The sequence below is a fragment of the Molothrus aeneus genome, chromosome Z, assembly GCF_037042795.1.
Source record: "Molothrus aeneus isolate 106 chromosome Z, BPBGC_Maene_1.0, whole genome shotgun sequence".
Lineage (NCBI taxonomy): Eukaryota > Metazoa > Chordata > Aves > Passeriformes > Icteridae > Molothrus > Molothrus aeneus.
This window is the reverse complement of record NC_089680.1, coordinates 17,032,248-17,051,808: the sequence shown is the minus strand read 5'-3', so window position 1 is coordinate 17,051,808 and position 19,561 is coordinate 17,032,248. Positions and strand designations below refer to the sequence as shown.

The window sequence follows — 19,561 nt, the reverse complement described above, 5'->3', positions numbered from 1 at the left end:
TATCTGGAACACAAATTAATCGCGCAAAGGACAGAGAAAAGTGCCTGATTCGCTCTTTACTCCCTTGGTACACATTGCAAAGCAAGCCAACTTGATTATTAAAGTTCAATTTTAGCTAGCAATTTAAAATTTGAAAAGTCTCTTATCACATTAAGAGTTCATTAAGTCATTAGGCTTTAATTAATTATGTCAGATCTTAAACACATGTCTACATCTCACGTAAGTCCTCTGTCCTCTGTTTTGATTCAAATGAACATTCACTTTGAACTATCTGTTACTCACTGACACTTAAAAGACATTTCTTTCAAGCTCATTCACACACTTGATTCCACATATGGCTAATTACAATGTAAAAAGTCATCTATCAAAATATATCCTTTCATGCACATGCACTTAAAAATAAAATTAAATTATTTGTCCTCAACTGCAGCTGATTTACACACTCCAAAAAAGGCCTGTAAATGCTATGTAACAATTTTCATGACACCAAGTTTAGCTGCTTAAATCTATTCCATTAAACTCAGATTCCAAATGACTATATGTCAAATATCAAGGAGGGAAATCAACTTTCAAAGGAGTAAACTGGCCACAAGGTTAAAAAAACACAAAAAAGTTCTCCTTCATTATGGTTGGAGAAAAGGTATTGTGCTAATGGCTAGGGAGAAAATAAAGCATTTTACAGAAACAGCAAAACCACACTGGGCATTGAAGGAAAAAAAAATCAGGAGAATATAAAAAGATGAAAAGCTTTTAAATTTAACATAACACAGCATTCAATGTAAGGCCAGAGGTTTTTTCTTGCTGCAAAAACCAACAAAGGTTTTAAAGTAATATATATTTTAATAACAAAAGCCGCAACAGAGTACAACAAACTTTTTAAAGAGCCCATAGATAGTACATTATATACAATTTAGTTCAAGCAAAACTGATTTGGTAGGTAACAGCTGACAGAAGCAAGCAGCCAAAAGGAGGGGTGATGGAAAGCTATATTTTTTCAAAATTAAAACCCCTTAATGGTCTGTGGAATGCTGTTTACTTCAGCTCTTTTTTACAACCACTGTTGCATGGAGAAGGGATTGACTGAAACGTCTGCAGCCTGTGGCCACCCACACTATGGGAAGCACTATGATTAAAGAGAATGCTACGTTGTTGTATCTGCCAGCAGTCTGTTCCATGCTGTAATTATTATACTAGCCGTCTTCTTATAATCTATTGCATCTGTTGCATCTTGTGGCAAGACCCCAGTGTAAGCACTGTCCAACAAGAAAACCATTGAACCTGAACAGCAAGTTATTTTTAATGCACACAAATGGTCTGAAAACTGGATACTTTAAATACTTCTCCTTAAAGTTTATGAAAACATTTTGCCTTACAGGATAGCCAGTGACACAGAGAAAGCAGATCTACCACTGAAATATTCACTTTAACCTAACTACTTAAAGATACAGTCTGACACATCACCCATTCACCCCAAATCTTCACAATGAGCTAAGATGTTGCATCAGATCTTAGAAGCACAAAAACTGTGAATTCTAGATAAGACATGTATCTAGAAAATACTAATATATCAGAATATATCTCTTAATATTGTTTTTACATCCACTGTATATTTCTGATGACCCTATGACTATAACTGCTCCCTTCCTCTATAAGAATATTTAATAGTGAATATTTAATAGCAACTTTGAAAATAAAAAAATAAGTCCTAAATACCAAAATAAGTAGCAGTTCTCTAAGCAGAAATTTTATTTTGAATTCTGATCTCTGCATTAAGTGGTAAAGGAGTTCAAAACTTACACTACATGCATTCTCTTGATTTTTTTTTTGTGTTTTATCACACAAAATCAAGCAGTACAACACTATTGTGCACAACACATAGCTGTTATTGCACTCTTCTCTAACAAATGGTACAGGCAGCCTGTACCATTTCAACAATTTTACCAGGAGTTGGCTGCAAATGCTCCTGTGAAAACCACAGACTGTCTACTGGCTGTAACTATGAGATATTGCACTAAGCAGTGTGCCACCACCTAGCAAAAGAGGGAAAAAGGATATATCACAAGCAAGGCTGAATGAAAACAATCAAGGACTGAGTAAAAGCCCATTTATCTCCAAGCACTCCAGACCACTTTGAGGAAATACCTTTAGACCCTCTTACATACAAGCCGTTGATGGAAGGCAAGGGTAAATTCCATATATAGTGATTGAGGAAAACTGCTACAAAGACTCCTGTAGGACCAGTGAAAAACACAGAAAAAATTAATACAAAAAGTATAAACAAGATACATACTTTAATCACCATCAGACATCTTTCATCTGAAGGAACACTCTATGATCTCTGCAGTGATCAAAGCTCCTGATGATTATTTGCACAGGTTAGAGGAGGAATGACAACGCTTTTCCAAACATACCAAAAAAGCCATAAGATCCGTAAAACCACAAAACTGAGTCTCAGAAAGTGATTAAGTAACTTTGAACTACTTTGGCCTCCAGGAGACTTAACATTTTCCATTTGTCTCTTGGATGCATGCCTCCTGGAACACAGACGTCCAACTCCCCACAACTGCCAGGGAAAACCAGATCCCCTGCTCCACGCCTTCCCATCCCTCTTACACTGACATTCCCTTCTGATTATTTTGTGTTTTATCATGGTAAAATATTGCAGTGATATTATCAAAAAGGTAAGAAATAGCCCAAAACAACAATTAATCTTAGTCCAAATACTACTCAAATTGTTTTCCCTTTGGAGAGCAGAAATGTATTGTAATAAAACCCTGCTAAAACCTATGCTCTATGACACAGATTCTCTCTCCTTTAACTTTCTCAGTAATAAATAGCAGGTGAAATATGTTCATATTTTAACTCAGATATCTCTGTTCAGCTCTTAATCTCCTTCTTTCAAAGTTGTCTAGATAAGGAAAATATATGTTTCTCAGTATGTCCTCTAGCAACTCATAAGCCTTTTAATAGACATATTACCCATATATGTCCTTAAAGTAGTACTCTTATCTCATAGAGACATCCTTTATTATAAATCAAACACTATTTTAATAAGTCTTCCATCAGATGATCTTGGGGCCCATATCCCCTGTGGAATGACAATTCACAAGTGATTTAGGCTCTTCCTAACATAAAAAAGCAAACTAAAGAACAGATATTGAGGTTCACTCTAATTTGAGCACTAGATATTTTCTTTATATTACCTGAAATTCCTTTCTCCTAGAAAAATGTGAACTTGAAGACTTTCTTCTATAAGAGTTAATTATTAAAAGAACATCTTTCAGGAAAAGAAGAGAAAAGCTCTTTACATTATGTTTGGATTACTTCTAACATTTGTCCTTTCCTAACAATTTCTAATGTTTTCCTAACAATCTGACAAAGCGTGCATAAAAAAAAAATAGTAGGTAATGAGTTTGAAAGATGGCAAGTATATTGCCCCAAAATCAAATCAACATTCTTTACCTAAGAAGAGAATATTGTAATTCCAATTCCATGTACATCCTACATAGCATCACAGAATGGTTTGGGTTGGAAGGGGACCTTGAAGATGATCTAAATCCAACCCACCCATCCACCATGGGCAGGGACACTTTCAAGGCATTTGGGCCTTGCCTGAGCTCCGCTGCAGCCGTGCCTGTGCTGGCCATATACCTGAACCCTGGCCATGACTTCACAGCCAAACCTTGGGCCTGCCTCATCCCTGTGGGCCTGGTGTGGCAGTCACTGGACTCACTGCGGACCCTGGTGATTGCCACTGGACTTGCTCTATATTCAATTTCACTCGGTGTCACTAACAAGTCTTTTCAATTAGCCTCTCTATTGAATAGCCTCAGATCTTACAAGGATTAAGAGTTGACCTATATCTACATTTTGCCTCACCAAATGCTTATTGAATTTTCCAGTCAAAGGCAATTCTGCTGAGAGTCTGAATTTACCTTCGTAAATGCAATAATTAAGAGCTGAAAAGTCTTCCATTTCTGAATTTATTTACTGACCTTTTGGCCTCAACTGGATTACTATTATTTAAGATGAAGCTCTATTTTCACAAAAAAAAAAAAGAAAAAAGAAACCACACAAGCATCTTACTGCATGAACTGAGGTCAGTGGATGATTAGGATTTCTTATTTTTGTTTATGTTAAGCCCATGACACAAACAGCAGAATTTTCCCATTTTAACTGACATGACTGCAGTGATACCATCTCTGGGTTTTTTTATTTGCAGAGATGGTCACCAAAAGTGAGGATTCTTCTTCATAAATTATTTATTCCATTATGTTTTGAAAATCTTTCAAGATCTGCACATATTGCGTCTTGAAGAGCTTTGCACAAGAGTACACTTAAGGATGGTTCAGGCCACTTGATGAAGGATATTCAGAAGACTTTTTATACAGTGCATCCATATGCATGATATTCTTAGTACAATCTGTCTTGCTCTACTCTTCTCCATGTGTGTTATGAATGTGCAAAACCCTTGGTGCTCATTTCACTTAGCTCAGGAATTCTGCTTCTTTCAGAAATTACTTGAAGCTTCTGACTACATGCACTTATTTATATGCAGCTTTCCCTGTGGTGAGGGCTGAACTAGGACTGTTTTTCTAAAAGCAAGCCTGATGTTATAGAAAGCTTAATATCTGGCACCAGCCAGAAACTTCCATTTGTGTGTTATTATCACATATTTTCTTCTTATATATTTAAATGAATAATCTTTCATTGGTCTTGGGTTGGCTTTGTATATTGCCAAAAAACACACAAGTTATTCTACAGAACAGGTGGCCTTCAGGAAAGAGTCACAGAATATCTGGGCCTCTCCAGGTTTGTTCTGCACTTTGAGTACTACTCTACTGAACTGGAATATTTTTTTTTTTGGTCCACTGTCCCAGCTTCTGGCAAAAGTTATTCAGTTCCATCAGGTACTTTAGATCGGCATGCCCCTTCAGCTCACCTTTCTTCCTCCCTCTCTGTCAGATTTTCTTTGATAAGTGGCCCTGACAAAATTAGTATTCAATTTTTCCATGTTTTAGCTTTGACTGACATAACCTTTTTCGTTTTCTTTTGGCTCTGATTGTCCAATTGGTGCTTGATGAATACAACCAATCACAACTTTGGTCTATATCTGCTAACATGTAGCTCACCACTTGTTCTAAATTCTAATTTACACTATGATCTATTGGCTGTAAGTCAGCCTTTAAGTTTGTAAGATTGGCGTTTGTTGGACCCAATTCTGATGGCTTATGAGGATGGTTTATCAACTCAGAAATGACATTAAAGTCTGCATTTCCCACCCTCTCCATATGGGTGAAGTTTTCATGCCTATGTGGCATGAAAAATTGGATTAAAATTTTCATGAATGTTAAGAACATTAATAATAGCATAGCATAACAATAAAAATTCTAAAAATACATTGTTCCAGTGCTTCAAGGCTTTAACCAATCATAAATTGTCGGAATAACCTAAAAAACTCCAAACATAAAAAATGCAATATGACAAAAGGGACACTAGCCTGTAATTATTCAGAATCTCTTGTGTGTTCAGAAGAGCCTCCAGAACAGGCAACCATTAGCAGCAGGAAATATAGAAAATGTTCTTGTTTCCTTTTTTATAAGACATGCTTATTTAATGATTGCTCTTAGTTTTAACTAAGAAAGGAAAACTTTCAAAACAGAATAGCTGAAGACAATGTATATGTACAAGAACTAATTCCCAGTTTTTATTTTCACCTTCTGCTCCGGTGAGACCCCACCTGGAACACTCCATCCAGCCTGCAGTCCCCAACACAGGAAGGACATGGACCTGTTGGAGAGAGTCCAGAGGAGGGACACCTAGATGATCAGAGGGATGGAGCACCTCTCTTGTGAGGAAATGCTGAGAGAATTGGGGTGAGCTTGGAGAAAAGAAGGCTTTGGGGTGACATAATTGTAGCCTTCCAGCACCTGAAGGGAGTCTACAAGAAAGATGGAGAGACTTTTTATGAGAGCATGTGGTGACAGGACAAGAGGAAATGGATTTAAACCAAAAGAGAGTAGGCTTAGATTTGATATTTAGAAGAAATTCTTTACTGTGAGGGTAGTAAAGCACTGGCACAGGTTTACCAGACAAGCTGTGAATGCCCCAACCCTGGAAGTTTTCAAGCTGGATGGAGCTCTGAGCAACGTGGTCTAGTGGGACCTTTCCAACCCAGGCCACTCTACAGCAAGTTTAACAAATTATCAGCAACCCACCGTATGATACTGCCTTTTTATCAAAACACATGCAGGAACACCCGGGAAAGGCCACCACAGCATTGCATTAGGTGTAGCAGCACCCAAGTTAGAGCCCTGTGCAGGCAGGGATGCACGGGGCACACAGCGGCGAGCGCTCAGGGCGGAGATCGCCATCTCCCGGCTCCGAGCAGCGCCGGCTCCGGCAGCAGACCGTGCCCGTGCTGCTGCACCAGGGAATGCTGGCTCCTAACCAGAGGCCACACACAGAAGAATGAGCAGCTTGTTGTTCCCCACATCACGGGGAAAGTCTCACACCCACAGGAAATAAACTCGTGAAAGCAGCAGCAATTTAAAAAGAGGTTACCGAATGAATGAAAACATGGGAGCAGCAAACCAAGAAATACAATGAGAGACATGCTACAGATACTCAGAACAGATTGGTTAGTTTGTCCTTTAATAATACAAATGAGCTACTAGGAAACCATGTAATAGGAAAATAGGAAAAACAAAGGAGTGGAAATACAGAAAAACCTGTGCTGTTCAGAATACTACTTGTAAATTTACAACAGTGAGAGGAGGAGGAAGTGAGAGAAAAGGAATAGCTGTTTCTTTTTACTCAAGCTATTTGCAATGTGAGATTTTCATTGTAAGTACCTCAGAACCAAGGTTTGAGGTGTTCACATGTAAACTGTTCACATATACTCTTTAATATAACACATCCTTGGATAGAAAGCCCTAAGTGCTACAACCCCAAATTTTAATAAGCAGTCACTATCAAAGAAAGTGAAAACACAGGTAGAATTCTTCTACATCTGTGGAAAAATTATGGGCAGAAAAATTAAAAACTCAGCTCAAATGAAAGCACTGTGAATACAGCAAAAAATGAAATTAATTTTCTTATTAGTGAGGATCCTGAACTGTTGCCAAAAATGTCGGGAATCTTAACGCACAATTCTCATTACTGCAATCAACATTAGAAACAAAGAGTCGAAAGAATGCCCCACAATAAGGGCAGCAGGGAAGTTGGCTTCTAAATTTGAGACTACTATTAAAATAAATGTTCAGTTTTCCTTGGAAGTGTATTTATTAGAATGCTGTGAAACAGAAAACTGCATACATATCAATAGAAAATTAGTATATGCGTACCTGTATGTGATAGGAAGAATGCCATCTACTGGTATATAAAAATATACACCACTGTTTCTAAGTTAGCAAACATGCTAATAATATCATAATAGGCAACAATGTTGTCATTACTATGTTCTACAAACAACAGCATCCAGTTTCGAACTTTGCCTCACATATTCAGCATACTATATTTTAGCAAATACAGGTCAGCCATGTATCCTACAACATAAGCTTCTACCCATAAAACAGACAAAGAAGCAAATACAATTGTCTTATTTTAAGGTCTTCAGACCTTACTGCAGCCTACCAGTATTTAAAAGGGGCTTATAAGAAAGATGGGGATAGATATGGCCATGCATAAGATATAGATTTTCAAAAGAAAAGCAGTATTAGAAATAAATTCCAGAGACATAAACAATTCATAACCATAGCTCATAAACTGAGAGCACAGAAGAAGGTGTGGCCAAGTTAATAAAAAGGAAACCTCCTTCAAAAAAGCTTTCACTTGCAGCAATGTGATTTCAAGAGTAATGTGCAGTGAAAGGAAGCTGCTCTAGCCACATCACAGAGAAGTCTATTCTAAAACCATACATACTTCACAGCTCCAAAAATCTCTGCTCAGAGAAGGCCAGCTGGAGAAACTAAGTAACTTTCCTAGAGACTGGTTTCACCAGGTCATGATCGTTTTTATTAGTGAGACATCTGTGGCAGCATGCATCTTGGCTTCCTGTGCTGTGCTTGGCTTTACAAAAGACCTGTGTAACCTGGATTCCAACACTAAGGCTCAGAGTCATAAACAAAACAAAAAATATCTACCATTTTAAGTAGCATCTACTCCTAAGAACAGTCTACATCGCACACTTTATTTAAATATCACTAAATTTCTTTTCACATTTTATTCTTTTAAAGAACTTACCGACCCGCACACTCTTAGTTTCAGAAATGTAGTAATAATGCATTTCAAGTGGGTAGCTACCCTTCTTGCCATTAAAAACAACACAGCTTCTCTATGACAATGGCAGGAAAGTTAAAAAGTAAGCCAGAATTAAACACATTCAACATTAAATACATTTTTTGCAACTTTGAAAATGCAATTTAGTAGCTAAAAACAAAAGTCTTGAGATCAGCCCTGCTATCAATGATCTTAGCTAAAGATGCACTAAAGATCCAAGAAAAAAAGCAAGGTGTAAAGTCACAGTTAATGTACACAGCTATTAAAACAAGGGGACGAAGAGATTCAACACTAACTTGACCAAATAATGTAATTTTCTAATCAGATACGACTTTGTATTTTGTTTGTTTTTTAAAATATAAATCATTATCACAGATGGCAAAAGAAAACCCTCAAGAGTAGCAAAACATTTAGTTTAGGTTCTTCTGTAAAAACAAGCATGATAGTCCTTATTGTACCACAATTGCTGGTGACTAGAATGACAGTGATGATCAGGAAAGGGAAATAAAACCACTTTCTTCAAAAAGTTTTGTGATGACACCCACTGGGCAGTAAAAAACTGAGAAGAAATTCTACTAACTCTAGAAAACAATTTAATAATACCCTTTCTTTTAATCCCAACTGCTGTATTCTCATGTGATGCTGCATTCACCTTAGACAACCAGGTAAGTGCTGAACAATAAAAATAGCGAGTAAGATATGTTTGTGCTTTGAACTCCTCCATGCCCTCTTTCCCTAACCTTTAGGTTAACTCTTGACACATCAAGTTACAGTGGCTATTACAGGTGATTGAAACACACAGAGTAGGTGGAAAAATTTCTGCATATTACAGGGCAGTTTGAACCAAATACTATTTCTAAGACTACTGCTTTTATATCAACAATAGCTGTTTACTAACAACAAAAATGTGCATTGTCATCATCATCAATTATTTTATAATAATTTGTACATCCTAGTATTACATGCATACCTAGATAATATGACACACAAAATAAACTAGTAAGTAAGAAATTATCTACCTACAGAAATCTAGTAATATCTTCAGCTTTAGCAGAGCTGTACATAAATATTGATTAGGCTGCTACATTCCCACAAGTTGTGAGGACTAAAAGATTTTTAAAAATTCCCTTTATATTTTCTACCACATTTTTACATGGAGCCATGGAAAAATGAAGGACACAACAGAACTGCACCCTCAAATTAGTCAGCCATGTAAAATATTAAGCATCAATATGCTGCAAGCTATTTACATGCTGATGCGCTTTGTTAATTCAGTGTGGAAATACGAAAAATATGAACAGATGTGCCATGCAAAACTCTAATTTTGGGACTAAAGTTAGATATTCATTATTCATTAAGCCACTAAATATAAATCCACACACAAGCACTGCCTCTTCTCTCTCTGACTGTCTTTGAAAAAAGTTCAGACACAATTAAATTCTTCATAGGCAGGAGATTAAACAAAACCAAAAAAGAATAAAAATTACAGAACAAATATAAGTTGCTTTCTAAACAAACCATGACATTTTTCCAGGTTATGTATTTTATCCTAATTGAAAGCTTCTTTATTTTTAATAGCAACACTTGCTTCCCTTCTGATTTGAGGTTGCTGCTCCTTATTCAAGGATACTAGATTTGGTGAATCTAGGAAGAGTATCAAAACTATCAAACGTAAAATACCTCATCCTTTTCAGATTTAAAATGAGACTGACTGTGTTATAATTAGAATCATATATTCTTCAACACAATATGTATGTAAATTGTGTTTGGAGCAGTTTCTTAAATGACAGAATGACAGTGTATCCATGCTATAGATGTAGAACCTTTAAATCATCATTTTAATTCAAAGCAGTCCAGGGAAGAATTCATTCACTTACCCGTATCCAGCTGTTGGCCTTCAGTTCCACAGCATTCTGTGGTTCACTGCTGTACAGACAGCATAAGCACCACATCAGAGTCTTCTGGCTTTCATCTGCACGGAAAAAAGCAAATAAAGATACACTTAGAGGGAAAATAAAAACCCAAACAAAACACAGACAGAATTACACACAACAATCTCTATTCATCCACAAAATTCAGGCCCTAAATATCAGCCTCAACTCATGCTGCTCCTATTCTACCAGATTCATACCACACACTTAACTTTAATCACTATATTAAAGTTATTAAAGTCTGGTGTAATCATTTCCTTCAACAGCAGTTTAAAAGGCACCAAAGTGTTCAGAATCTATACAACAGTTAGATGATCTTAAGAAATTTGCAGGACCTAGTAATTCACTCAGATAAATAATACCTGAAGCTACCTTCGAGGAACTTTCAACACAGTAAATAATATCACTAATAACAGACAATAGTCTAGTGTAGTAAAATAGTTTATTACATTGTGTCTAAAGCTTGCACAACTCAAGTATGCTCAATTACAAAAAACTAAAGTTTGTGAAGTATGAAATCATTCATAACTAGAATATAAATTACCAAGTTCTCTGTAAAAATAGAGAAAGTCTCCATGCATCAGGAATATGACATTTCTGCAGACAGCAGAATAGCTAAATGATAATGCAAAAAAATCCCATTCCAATTTTCTGTTAAGGATCAGATTGGGTTTTACTTAATTCTAACCCAGTGTTTGAAATTAGCTCTCTTCTTTAAGAATCTACTACAAAATGAGCACAACTCTCACTGCTCATATGAACAGATATTATAGAGGAGCTGATTATCTGAAGTAAGCAGCTGAAGAGACATTTAACTCATGAGTATTTCCCACAACTTTGTTTTCAATAGGCTTTGGTGGCTTTTTCCCTAATGTTCTTTGGCACATACTAAGATGTTCTACAGTGAATTTAATGCCAGAACAAAACTGTGTGATTGAAATTCTGAAAACCAGATGTAGTTCAGATATAATGTTCACTTAGTATGCAATAAGCTTCTTGTTAAAAATAATACAAATAAGTGATACTATCAGTTTTAGACATTATGTTATGAGACAATTTGATTATCAAGCTGAACAAGTAAATTCTTTTGTTTTCTCTGTATTTGTTATCCAGGATGCAATAAACAGTATTATTTAGAAGTGCTTTGTTGAGAAAGCCTGAGGAAAAAATAAAAGGTCCATTAAGTAATGCCTGTATTTTCACCAGGTGACCAAAGATGTTAACACTGATTTAAACCAGTATTCCTCAATAAATGTCCAACAAACCTGGAGGCCATTACTGACCTCCCACTGACTAACATCTCTGCAATAGAAATGGTTTCCCAAGCATACACTTTTAACCCGCCACAGTTTGGGGTATTCTGCTTTTGTGTGTTTGGGGACTTGTTTTAATATGGATCTTTACAAGGCTAATAATTTCCTATGTTTTGTAATTCTGCAGTTAAAGGATGCATCTTGCATACTACTCAGCAGAAGTTCTTAAATCCCGATCATATCCAACTGGCATTCAGACATCAGCACCAACAGACAACTATCTTCTTCAAAAGCACCTTTCATCTAAACTCTACTACGACTTTACCTGCGAGGAAAAAATAATGAGTGGTTTATTTACTTAAATGACTAAATCACTAAGGAAGCCAATTCCTCTTGGAAAATAAGGATTTTAAACATTATTAATTAGTAATACTAAATATTGCCTGATTGTGAAGTCTGGCTTTTGACATACCCTTCAATTATATAAATTACACAGAAAAAGGGAAGAAGACATAAACTCCAAACCTCTTATCTCAAACAACATATACATAGTTCAAGTATTTCTTCTTTTGACTCATACAGTTTATAGTGTATGTCTACAATATGTCAATAAGTAATTTTATTTAAATTTTGGTTTTCTTTTAACTTAAAAAATTAAGAAAAGCTGTGAAGAAAATACAAGTAACTGCTTGAATAGATTTCTGGATGAGAAAATTTTTTGTTACATGTGATGACTTGCTGCATACTATAAAATACTTTGCATGTATTGCTCCAATATGCACAATGCAAACCAGTATAATGAAAGCTAAAATGATGAAAACAAAGCCTAAATAAATTGAGCTGGCACACTTTGCTAGCATAATAAGTTTACACAGATTAACACAGATAGATTCAAACTTCATCCCCAGTGAAACCAATCTATGCTGGTCTCATAGATAAGTCAAAAGTTTCCAAAAAATAAGGAACTGGTACAACTTCAGATTTTCCTAGTTCAAAAAATTACTTTTTGACCAAAACTGAGGTAGCCTCCCATAGATCTATGAAAAAAAGAAAAAGAGCCCATAATCTTGCTGATATACCCCATGACACACTCTGAGGGAAACTCTTGGTTCACTGTTTTCACAGCTGCCCTGGAACAGGGGATGAAAGATGGGAAGATTAGCCCAGATCTTAAAATAATTACAGCAGCTGCAAAATATAATCCTATCAAAAGACCAAACACAGAGCCATCGAAAACCTAGTGGTGGATTTTTTCCTCCCAGTTTTCTAGCAACTGTGATCTCAATGGAAAACCTATCATCATGATGAACACTGAAAAGCATTATCAGGATACAAACAAAGGCATTTAATCTTACTATGGCATGAAAGGTTGACTAATACCCAAACAACCAATTAATACATCCACAGAAATAAAATTAAAAACTCAAAGGTGGATACTCCAGCTCAAAAAAGGTTATCTACCACCTATCTACAGAACTCCTTTAAGAAGGTTAATGCTGTATTCCAACAAAGCGAACAAAAAATTTCTGTAGGAAATTTTAGACAGCTTGCAAGTTGCTTTGGGGAAAAAAAATGAAAGAAAGAAAAACAAAACACCAACCACAAAAAGGGAAAAGAATACCAAAGAAACAAACAAGCAAACAAACAAAAGAACTGAAACATTTCCAACCAACCAACCAGTCAAAAGTCCAAACCTTTATGATAATTTTGTACTTCTTTCCTGTCAATCTCACAACGAAAAAAAAACTATAAAAAACCAGACAAAGAACAAAAAGATATGTTTTTCTCATAACACAAGGTAGTCTCAATCATCCCAAGCACATTCAGTTTATAAATACCGTGCAGCCAGACAGAAGAAAACCCTAATCTCACAGCCAGAAATATTATTTTTAGAGTTTGTTGTAAAATTTTATTGAAACATATCACAAAAATGTGGATTAGCTAAAACTGAACTTTCTGTTGAAATTAGTCCATTCTCAAGCTTGCCTGTTCACACACATTTACTGACATAGAGAGCCACCAAGAAACCTCCCAGCATTTACAGTATTAGTTTGGGATTCGAGGCATTTGGGCTTAAAACTCAAACCAGAAGGGTTCTACTGAGAAGATAATCACACAGCCCACAAAAGAACCAAATAAAAACAAACAAACAAACAAAAAAAACCCAACTAACCCCCCTTCTGCCAAAAATAAACCAAAAAAACCCACCACACACACCAAAAAACCCAAACAGAAAAAACACCACCACTGGAATGCCAATAACCAAAACTGAATTCCTCCTGTATCCCTTGTGGTTCAGGACCACAAGTACAGTCATGAGATTTTCTTCAGTCGTGCTTCCCTCACATTAGCATTCTAAACAAGGCTAACTTGGTCACCTCCTCCTCAGGAGTGTTTATGAGGAGATTATTTTCCCTCAGAGACTATGCTTCCTGCACTGAGTGGTCAGCCATGTCAGCCTCCAGCACCAACAGACATTCATCTAAGGTGATAGGTGTTGTGGTTTGGACATGATGCAAAATTATATTGTTTTTCCTTCTCCATTTTTTAGTATGAAAGACTGAATTGAACAAAATTAGTTCCTTCTTCTGTGAGGGTGGCCTGATCTCGACACATGCCTGAATGAGCTATTTATCCAAATGAGAAATTATATGAAACCCACTTGAGAGTCAGCATCTGCTATAGCCAGCACTATCTTAAAGAATATCTTCAGAACCAGTGCCAAACAAAATGAAAAACTGCTGAATCTAAAATGCCACCAGTCCAAAGAGTGCTCAGGTGACTCTAAGAAGAGGAAGTGGTGGGAATGTATAAGCAGACATCTTCAGGTCTATTGATGTCAGAAAATCTTTAAGCATTAAAGTGAAGGATACCATTTTGAGCAAGTAGAGCTCTTTGGTTTTCTTGCCACTTGGAGACAAAAAAAAACAAACTGTAGCAAGACTTCATTGTCAAGCAAACTTCAGAGGTGACCAAATTGCAGAAGAAGTGCAAATTGCAGCTTCAGAAAATGCTGAAAGAACACAAAAAAAGAGGAAAGAAGTAGAGGAAACCAAGAATGTACTGCTGGGATTTTTGTGAAAAGGAGCCAAAAGCAGACAGAGATGGCTTTCAACTCTGATGAGAAATATAAGCGAAGCTACTTTCTATAACACAATATACTGTCAGCTCAGAAAAACTTACCATCTGAAGACTTGCATATTGCAAACAAAAACTTTGAAGCAAAGCATGTAAACATTAATGGTTACCAACACACTCAAAATCTATGATTAGAAGGGAAACCTCTCTGTAGTAAAAATAGATCTCTAAGTATGAAAAGGCTTTTCAAAAAGCACACATTTGTTGCTCTGCAAAAGTGGTCTATGTCTAAACCTATGTTTCCTTCCCAAATTTTGCTTTCAGAGGTGAAATGCTGACATTACACACATCTACTATGTGTTTTACAGACAAGTTCATTTTGCCTGTGCTTGGAGCTCTCTAGAAGACAAAGCCAAAACAGAAGATGTATGCTGTGCTTGACTTAAAAAGCCCTTCTAGCTGAAAAAAAATTTGCCCTTTTCTCTATTTCCCCAAAAAAAAGCATAAAGCAGAAGAGACATAATGTTATTTAATTTTTCTTTTCTTTCCCTTTTATTTGTAGTTGTAATAAGAGAAAAAGACTGACAAAAAGTTATTTTAAGGGGCTCACAGGGAAGCTCAGAATCAGTTTTCTGCTTAAATGAGATCCCAAGTAATTTATCAAAAATTTAACATCTCAGTTCCTGAAAAATGCATCAGAACTGTTGATGACATAGCACAAGGAGCGCCTGTTTCCTCCAAACAGTTTTCCTGTGCCAAATTTATTTTCTCTTCTATATTCTCATCCACACACATATTCACCACCAGTAAGAGCATTTTGTTTTTCCATATGCCTTTTCCCTATGTTACTACTTTACTGTTTTAATTTAGATTCTATGTGCATTGTCACTAGTTAAGGACGGAGAGACGGGGAAAATACATCCTAAGGATTCAATAAAAACAAAGACAATCATAACATAGACTAATTACAAAACACACATATCAGATAAGTTATTTCTTCTGTCTTAGCATACATGTCTATTCTGATACACACAGAAGGAAACTTCCATTGTAAGAATCTGAAGCACTACATTTTGTACATTTTGAGACTCCAGCAAAATGTAATCAATACAGCAAAAAATGAGAATGGAAATCATGATGCACATAAACACTCACTGGGTTTAAAACTTACTGGTCCCAAGCCAAGATTCCATGAAATTAATTAGATCCAAAAGTGAATTTAACATTTCTGAATCCCATATATTTTAAACACCATGGATAGCCTTTTCATCTCAAAAGTTTACTTCATTAAAAAAGACTGCTGTGTTTTTATGGAAAAAAAATCATAGTACGCAACAACTCGTATTTTCCTAATTTCTACAAAATAAAGTTTATGGAACTGCTGCAGAAATATCTTAACACATTCTTACCATATCCTATAACAAAAGGATTCCAACAGAGCCTTCCTAGAAGCTGTCCAATTAAAGGGAACTGCTGGATTGCTACAGTGGGACCCTGCTAAAACACAAGCAAAAAGATAGTAAATATACTGCACATCAAAAGTAGGTTAAGAGAACTGTTAATGATACTCACTGTTGTAAATTACAATCCAAATTATCATACTGTGAAATGCTCTGAAAGCAAAACACATGCAGGTATGTAGATTTTCTATAATATCATCATTCAAATAAGTTAAAACTTAGGTAATTTTCTTACCAAATAGTTAACTATGTTAGAAAATTTGTTCATTTACCTCACACCCAGCAGATCAGTACCAGTAACTAGCAAGTATACAATATCATTGTATTAAAAGCCTAATTAACATACATTTTTGTTGATTGTTATAATACACTGTCTCACAGTTTCTGAAGAGATTAATATCTGGCATAAAATTACTTCGTTACTTTTGTTTACTTTCTTTAAATTAACTTCCTTAATAACTATCCAGTAACAAACTGACATTTAACTTCTAACCAAACAGAAAGATGTTTCACTATAAAAGTAATAGACAACGTATTTTATATACAATCCTGTGTAGTCAGTCTTATTTTTCCATTTTTGTAGCTTTACTATATAATAAATGAAGGCATTAAAAAACAGTGCTGCGCTTAGATAACATACAAGTAGCAAGGATGATGAGCATCTCCTGCTACTACAATAAATTCCTTACAGTGTCTCATGTTTGGGGCTACACCAAGACTTTCTGGGGCCATATTCACAAAATCCATTTCAGGCCATGCCTCAGATTACGTGAAGTAGCAACATTCTTTTTCCCTCTTAAGGAGAAAGAAATGCAAATATGGGAAGAAACTCCACTCCTCCAAAACCTTTTACTTAAAATTTAACATTTAAAATCAGTTCAGAAACAAACCTCACTCTGCAGTCTACAGATAAGAATATTTTAAAAAAAGAACTTCCAGAAGAAGCAAGCCTTATGCCATAATGCAGTACTTCTAAGGCTAATTATACTGAATATATACACTGAAAAAGTGATACTCAGAAAAATATACTAGCAACTAAACATGAACAACTACTTTTACTCAAGAGTGCAGACAATAATTAAATCAATAAACAGAACAGGCAGCAGTTGATGCCAGTGATCTGACCATGCTGCTAGAATTCACTGTGTGTGCCATAACAAACACTGGGGTTAACATGTCAGCAGACCCCCTAAGATTTAAAGGACCAGTCACAGTTTTGCATGTTAAGGCCTTTAAATCATCCAATTTATGACCTGACAACCAGAATCAAATTCTTCTTTACTTAAAGAGTTTTTTTAAGACGCTAGAGCATTGGCTGGGAAACTTCACCTGACATCAACCAATCATGTAGAAAAAGCCCCTTTCACAATAAATCAGGGAAACAGGAAGCACACTCCTGTTTGCATTACCTGTGACTGTTTCCCCAGTTTGCCCCCCTGATCCAGTATTACCTTAGGTCAACAAGATAAACCTTTTTGCTACTGTTACCCTCTGGTTTTGTCAAAACATGGTGCAAATTGTTTTGGAGGACCTCTTCAAAACAGGTCACTCTTCCTTCTAAAGCCACTTACCAAATGTTTTATTGTTTCATAAAGCTGATGTAGAAATTCCTGGAGCTGGGGCAAGTGAAGGCACACATCTTTCTGTGATTCCAAAGTAGTGGCCTGACCCCACTCAATAGCTTTATCCAACCAATACTCAAAGTTCAGTTTGGGCACTGTAGTGTCCTGAGCCATTCCACAATCCTGAAAAAAAGATTTTAACTCCACATCAGGCAGCACTGAACACTGGCTTCAAACCAAGAACAAATATACAAAGAGAGGATTTATACCACCTTTTTTTGTGTGCACACAAGAATGGGCTGTAGGGAGTGTCTGTTTACATCTCATAAGGCTGGTAACTTTATCTGCAATATTAAGAAGTTAAACTAATAACCCCATCATGACGAAGTAGCAAAAGAGGCACAGTAATCAGTAAATTATCTTAGAATAAATTTAACACCCAGATGTGTTTCAGGCTTTTCTTATCCAAATTTGTCATCATCAATAGTTCATTCAGAATTTTAGAATAATTTGAGCATGCATTTGTTTCAAATGCTATGCATGATGAAAAACTAAAAATGCTTGTTCCAAGATAAATGAAAGTATTAAGATTAGGCTCAATCAAAACAAAAGGCACTAGAAGGCCTTCGATCACTGTAATTTCTGTATTTGTAATTGATCATTCACATTTATGTGAAAAAAAGAGTATTCTCCTTAATTGAAATGAATAAATTTAATATTTCAGGTCTGTTTCTCCTTGCATACGATACAAGTAAGAGGGAAAAAAATATAACCATATGCAGCTGTACATATTACTCAGTTCTGAATGGAACCTGTACTATAAATGATCTAAATCCTATGGCAGACTTCACTCTAAAAAACTGGTTTTTGTGGGATAAGCACTATCATGTAGCCAGAACATTAAAACCTAACCAAACTGCACTGGTAAAAGATACCAAAAAACAGCATACAATTTTTTTCTGCTTTACTATTATATTTTTCTTTGACGGAAGGACAGAGAATAGCACAGCAGGCAGTATAACAACCTTTAAATCTCTCTGAAAGAAATGTCTCATAGGCTGGAAGACCAAATGAGCTCTTGCAGCCTTTCAATCATTGTTCTTTCTGTCAAAACTGTAAAGACAACTGTCAATTAACAGAATGTGGTGGCAATTTTCAGAAATGAATTGTTGCCCACTTGGAGACAAATTCAGACACTCATAGATGCCACAGAAATGAATGAATATGCATCTTTGCAAGCTATAAACCAAAAATTACACCAGAACCCCCACAGCAGTCCTGCAAACCAAGCTTGCTTTATACAGCTAACCCTTACAAACACAGGATTTATATAGCATGATAATCTCAGCCAGACAAAAATTTGAAGATAATTAACAAGCTTGTTTAATTACTATGAGAAACAAATAAATAAATAAATACATAAATACATAAGCCCTAGTGAATCACAACTATCATTTGAGTTTGGATCCTGTCCAGAAAAAATAAAGAAAAAAGAAAAAGTGAAAAATAAAATTGAGGTTAAGCTGTTGGATTGCTAGTGTACAATATGTATTTGCCCCAAATTTGTTCAAAGACAAGTAAGCAAAGCCACTGCTTTTGTGTTCTTTACTAACACTCCCTTTTTATCTGCCACTGTTGCTGTCAGCAGAGCTCTTAAAGGACCTGTGCAGTACCAAGATGTTACTGATCTCCTCTGAGTATCAAAACACGCTATGAGACTCTCCAGCACAGCAGCTGGCTGAAGCGACATGGGTCCCACAGGCAATTAGCCATCAAACACTTTTATCACCACAGGGACATAAGAAAGTCTCAGAACAAGTTGAAGCCAGGAAGTATACTAACACATGTGGTTCAATTAATGAGCCTGCTTGATGTTCCCAGACAAGATCAATCCTACCAAATAACTGAAAAATCAATCCCCTAATAAAATGGCTCCTAAAACTTTTAGGAAAGAAGATAAAAAGGAAAAAAAAAATAAAAAATAAGAGGAAGCACAA

At 35.9% G+C, this 19,561-nt stretch overlaps 1 protein-coding gene across 1 annotated transcript in view; it reads right to left on the bottom strand.

Annotated features, from left to right (window-relative positions):
- Positions 1–19,561, bottom strand: part of FANCC (FA complementation group C) — a 74,907-nt gene that overhangs the window by 41,972 nt on the left and 13,374 nt on the right. Inside the window, exons 2-4 of the mRNA XM_066569710.1 lie at positions 17,574–17,747; positions 15,952–16,039; positions 10,158–10,252 (exon numbers count right to left, since the gene is read on the bottom strand). Of these exons, the coding sequence (XP_066425807.1) occupies positions 10,158–10,252; positions 15,952–16,039; positions 17,574–17,738 (348 nt within the window). The 5' untranslated portion in view covers positions 17,739–17,747. The remainder of the gene's footprint in view (positions 1–10,157; positions 10,253–15,951; positions 16,040–17,573; positions 17,748–19,561) is intronic.